Raw genomic sequence first — 6000 nt, 5'->3', positions numbered from 1 at the left:
TAAATGCAGCCTTGATGAACATAAGAAACTTTTATTTAAAAAACATTTCAGGCCTCACTCATCCAAAACTTTTGAATGGCAGTATTTTATTTATTTAGTTAGTTAGTTATTTTTAGTTAATTAACTGTTAACTGTTTTTTCAAGATACTTTGAATAGAAAGTTTATTTATTTATTTATTTTTAAACTTTAAAAATGTCTTTATTGTCATTTTTGATCAAGTTAATGGATCCCTCTGGAGGAAAGTTTATTTATTTAGTTTATTTATTTATTACAGACCCAAAACTTTTTAATGGTTTTATAAATAAATTAGCACTGGGCTATTTGACAACATGTTTCCAGAACATTTGACCGATTCGCTTTTTTTATTATTTTTTTTTATTATTATTTTTTTTAACTTGAAAATGTATCTCCAACATGAATCAAGTAACTTTTTCTTTATTAACCCTCTAGATCAAGAAAAGTTTATTCCAGGTGCACAACACATGTTGTCAACATGATGTAAATATTCAACAAATCACTTGTTAAATATCTTTGCAGAAAGGATGCATTTTTTTTTTTTTTTTTTTTTTTTTTTTTTAAATAAAATCTCAAGGTAATTCAAATTCAAAATGACTGAAGGTATAACACCAGTAGACTATTATTAACTATAAATGTTCTGTAAAAACAATGAAAAGCAGCTTTCAGCCTTTCACCATGATGCAAACATGAAATATAAGACATACAGTAGTAGTTCTTCACAGGTTTTTTAATTCGATTTGATGCGTTTGACTGTTGCACTCATGTCTCTTGAAGGATCTCATGCATGAATTGGCATTCTAAAAATGCAGTGCTCAAGTTAAAAGAAGCTCACTTCCATCTTCTTGCACGTTTTCCGTATCCAACTGCCCGCGTTGCATCTTTGTCAACAAAAGCACATTTTGGACATGCGGTTGGATCGTTCTTTTTCTCACCGGCATATTGTTAAAATGTCTAATTCTAACGTCTGCTATTATTTCTATTAAAAAACACAATTTCTCGATTTCTAAAAAATAATAAAATCACCCAGCCCTAAAATAAATGTATGTAATTTAACCACTTTTGTATTTTCAAATCTCCTCTAACTTATGAGCACATCTATGAATGAGTATCTGAAAGAAATTCTGTGTCATAATGACAGCTTGTTTGACTGTAAAGGGCGTATATTAGTTTGCTGTGTTTTCACATGTCTCGTCATGTATTTCAGCAACCAGCCCAGCACTTTAAAGAGCAACCTGATAAACCGAACGTCAGCGGAACCTGTACGATCGGGGCGAGAAAACCTTCCTCCTAAAGCACATTCAGGAGTTCAGCTGAACTTTAAGGTGTGTTTCTCACATGCGTGTGTTTGTTTACTTCCACATTTGCTCAACTCTTAAATTGGTGCCGCTGTGTATTCACGCGGCGGTGTGTGCGAGTGTGTGTAGGTGACCTTCCTGTTGCCGCCATTAATCTCGGACACAGCCGAGGGGCAGCGAGACGGACTTTCTCCACAGGGAGAGTCATCGTTCAACAGCCAAATAAATCACAACCTCCATCTCTCCCTCTTTTTGCGCCTTCCTTTCCCCTTTCCTCCTTTTTTCATTCCCTTCTCCTCCATTATTCCTTTTCATCCTTTCAAAAAAAAAAAAAAAAAAACCTCCCACACCCACCCACCCACCTCTCCATCTCAGGCACAACAACTCTTTCATTGCGCAGCTCTTTATGGCTCCATCTCTTTGCTCATGTATCAATACGTCTATCTGTGTGGCCAGTTGGCGTCCGTGCATTTTTGAACTCTTAGCACAACTTACGCAGTCCTTAACAGGAATGATGCAACTTTCCAACCATTTAAAAAGCAGTGTGAGGTAATAAAAACGCATTTGAATTGATATCTAATGCACTGTTATGAAAAGCAGGATTTCAGACCAATGAGATTTCAGAGTGGGCGGGGCCACACATTACAGTACAATAGAAATAGGTGGATGTGATCAGTAGCAGCTTTGGACGTGTTTTGAAAGTGTAGTGATGTCATTTTTAAACGCATGTGAAATTCAGTCAGGATTTCCGACGCAGAGAGTTCATTTCAAAACTGTCTATTCAAGGTTTTTACTTAGTATGGAGATGGAGATCTCACTATGTTCTCTTTCCTGTTATACTAAGGTGGGTGGGTGGGGGGTTTTCGCACTAGGGTTTCCATGGCAACACCGTGCGCAGCGAACGCACTCCTGGGAGGAGATGATGTGCTGGCCAGTATCGCCACACTGTGATCCTCTACTTGCTAAACACAAACATCTGTCCCTGTACATCTGCACATGTGGCTCATGGTTGCCAATTAGTGAAGAGCCACACGAGAGTCACAGAAACGCCAGCCTAAAAGCATCTGAACGCCTTCAGATTTTTAGCCGATCACTAGTAGATGGGCTAGTATGATTATTGTATCAGCTTTTGTTGTGGTGGTGATGAAATGATTTGAATTAAGAGTTTTGCTCAGTCTGAAGTCTTTTTGTTTTCACAGGACAACAGTGACAAAGAGTTAAGGACTCTGGCGCCTCCACAGGTGTGTTTTGGTATTGCAACAGATATGATGTTCAACAGTGAGATGTTTAAAAAGAGAGCAATCCATTATATGTATCTTCTAAATGCATTCTCAATATCCTATAGATGCCTGTAGTTGAAGAAAAGCCATCAGGACCTTTAGAAAATGTAAGTACCATGTGTTGTATTGATTAGAGCCTGTATAGTGGAGCAGAGTTGTTTCAAAGACATAGATATATAGACATACATATACATATATACACACACACCTTTCACCACACACCTTAAAAAATTAAGCAAGTAAATTTTAATAAACTTAAACGTGTATATTTTCTCATCACCTTACAATATTTTACAATATTTTAATATTTTATAAAAACAAATAGCTCTGTTTCTATACTATTTTATTGTAAGCCATTTTATTTTTTTAAGCGTTTTTATTTTAGGTTATTTTTTTAGCCTACTGTATTTTATTTTAGGCTATTGGAATCTTTAGGCCAATGATTTATTTTAGATTTTTTTTTTTTTTTTTTTTTTTTTTTTTTTTTACTTTAGGCTGCTTTTTAGATCATTTTAGGCTGCTATATATTTTAGTCTGTTTTATTTTAGTTTTAGTTTTAGTTTAGTTTTTGATTAGGCTTTATTTATTTAAGGGTGTTTTATTACAGGCCATTTTTTTTAGGGTATTGTATTGTAGGCTATTTTAGGCAATTTAATTTTTAAGCTCTTATTTTTTTAAATTAGGCTACTATATTCTCTGTAGTCTTAGACTTTTTTGTATGTTAGGCTTTAGGATATTCTTATGACTTTTTTTAGGCGATTTTATGTGTGTGTGTGTGTGTGTGTATGTATGTATATGTATATGTATATGTATGTGTGTATATATATATGTATATGTACATGTATGTATGTGTATATATATATATATATATATGTATATAGATAGATAGATGGATAGATATATACATATATATATATATAGAGAGAGAGATATAGATATATAGATATATCTAGATATATGTATGTATGTGTGTGTACATATACATGTACATATGTACATGTACATATACATATATACATACATACATACATACAATTATTTATTGTATATACATATATACAATTATTTTATAATAATAATTAAAAAATTGTTTCATCACCTTTATAAGTTAGTTACAAAAATTTTTTGTATGATTACAATATTTCATACAAATAAATAGCTCTGTTACTATACTATATTTTACTGTAAGCTATTTTATTTTTTAAGTTTTATTTTAGGTTATTTTTTTAGGCCACTATATTTTGTTTTAGGCTTTTTACATTTTTAAACTGTTTACGTTTAGTGTTTGTTTAGACTAATGTGTCTTTTTTTTAGGCTTCTATATTTTTTAGGTGTTTTATTTCAGGTCATTTCTTAGGCTGTGTATTATTCTTTAGGATTTTTTTTAGGCTCTTATTTTTTTATTAAGGCTTTTGTATTTTTTTTATTATTATTATTTATTTATTTATTCATTTTTTCTTTTGCCTTAGACTTTTTTGTATTTGAGGCTTTAGGATATTTTGTTTTATGCTTTTTAGATTATTTTTAGTCCACTTTATTTTCTTTTAGTCTTTTTTTTATTATATTATTGAGGCTATTTTATTTTATTTTACATTTTAAATGAACCCCCTGGAGTCATCTTGACATTATCTTAAGACACTAACAAAATTCCTTTTACGATATAGCATAAAAAAAATAATTAGCTCTGTTGAACTAAAATGTTTCTTTTGACTTTCAAATAATAGAATGCATATATTATTACATTTTAATGCACAAAACTTGTGTATGTAACATGTTTTCTCATATTACCATAAATCTATTTTCCCTCTTGGATTGAAGCAGGTATAAAAAGTTTTCAGTACATGGAATTGAAACTCTTCACAATTCCAAGTCATTTTTCATAATCACAGGCCTGTTGTACTGATGTGATATGTTAGCTGACCACAGAGATCTCATTTACGCCAGAGGACGCTGGAAAGTCCCGCCATCTAACAGCCTCTGTTCATTGATACTGCTGCCATTTAGAGCAGATTAGCATATTGAGATAATTTTTTTCTGGAAAACTTTATCTTAAATGAGTCATAAATATTTATTCTGCACTATTATGCACTAATATTGGGAAATTATATTTTCTAAATATATTAATTTAATTTATTTGTCCGTTATTTTATTGAACACATTGTCTATTGTTAATAATAATGATCATTTTTGATTTTAAAAGATAATAAAAATTATGTTATAAATAAAAATGGGTCAACATCTATCTACAGACACCAACACGTTCTAATTTTGTCGCGTCATCCGCTTGCAGTGTAAACATGGTGTCGATGCAAAGGAATGTCCTCTCCAGAATGTCGGTGGTCTCTTCTGGCACTCTGCTCCGGGCGGAGGGGGGTTGGAGGTCAGAGCAGCTGTCCTTGTGCTCTCATCTTGAGATCCTTTTACCCTCAGCTGTCGCTCTTTGCCACTCCGATCACACCTGTTTCAGACTCTTGACCCCACAACAGCTGAACACAACACACACTTAAAACATGACACACTCTAAACACAGTGTTAGACGAGTATGCAAGCATGAATCTAAAACTAGCTGTTTTTAAGTTTGTCTGCTTTTCGGCAAATCAGAACATGACATGCAATTAATATTCATGAGCAACCTCGTAATCATTATCCCACCCAGAAGAATAAAACTCGTAATGTATCTAGGTAAGCCTAATTGATTGAGATATATAAAACACATTTTGAAATGCTGAAGGAGAGAATGGAGCACTGCTGTCAGTGTGTGGCCTGTGTGTCAGAGAGCATGAGGACGGGCAGGCGGTGTGTGCTCTGCAGGAGGACCTGAGTGAGCCCAGGGGCTGATTTGGGTCCCCGAGTTCTTCAAGAGCAGATGGTTGATAAAGTTGATCAGGGAATTAAAGCGGCCGAGACGGCGTGCCTGTCAGTCACAGATGGATGGGATTGTGGGACTGTCCCCTGGGGTTTGGGCAGGGACCTCTCTTTCCCTCTTTTTAACGTTTCTCTCTCTTTCCGCCGCAGATTTATCCCTCAATATCCACAAGCCCCTGGGCAGGGCAAGTCCTTGCGCATCACACTTTTCTCTTCCATCGTGTGTGTGTGTGTGTGTGTGTGTGTGTAAATACTAAACATGCTCTGTGTTTCTTATAGTCCAGGCAGGCAATATCTGCTATCTTTAACATCTCCAGATGTGTTTTATTTTATGTTTATTTTTATTTTTTAAGCTTTTTTTATGTTTTGTTTTGTTTTGTTTTTATAAGCTGTTACTAAGGCTACTATTTATTTATTTTATTTCAGGCTGTTTTATTTTTTGTTATTCTTTGTCTACTGTATTTTATTTTAAGCTATTTCATTGTAGGTTATTTCAGGATACTATATTTTATTGTAAGCAATTTTTAGGCTTATTTTAGGT

At 33.7% G+C, this 6000-nt stretch overlaps 1 protein-coding gene across 2 annotated transcripts in view; it reads left to right on the top strand.

The window, feature by feature from the left end:
• The window catches only part of zgc:100829 (uncharacterized protein LOC445149 homolog), a 32947-nt gene that overhangs the window by 18338 nt on the left and 8609 nt on the right, over positions 1-6000 (top strand). For both annotated transcript variants that reach the window (XM_051093840.1, XM_051093839.1), the window contains exons 4-6: positions 1224-1341; positions 2514-2555; positions 2660-2701. In XM_051093840.1, the coding sequence (XP_050949797.1) occupies positions 1224-1341; positions 2514-2555; positions 2660-2701 (202 nt within the window). The remainder of the gene's footprint in view (positions 1-1223; positions 1342-2513; positions 2556-2659; positions 2702-6000) is intronic.

Source organism: Labeo rohita, chromosome 21 (assembly GCF_022985175.1).
Source record: "Labeo rohita strain BAU-BD-2019 chromosome 21, IGBB_LRoh.1.0, whole genome shotgun sequence".
NCBI classification, from domain to species: domain Eukaryota; kingdom Metazoa; phylum Chordata; class Actinopteri; order Cypriniformes; family Cyprinidae; genus Labeo; species Labeo rohita.
The sequence above is the reverse complement of the archived record's forward strand: the minus strand, read 5'-3'. Positions and strand labels throughout refer to the sequence as shown.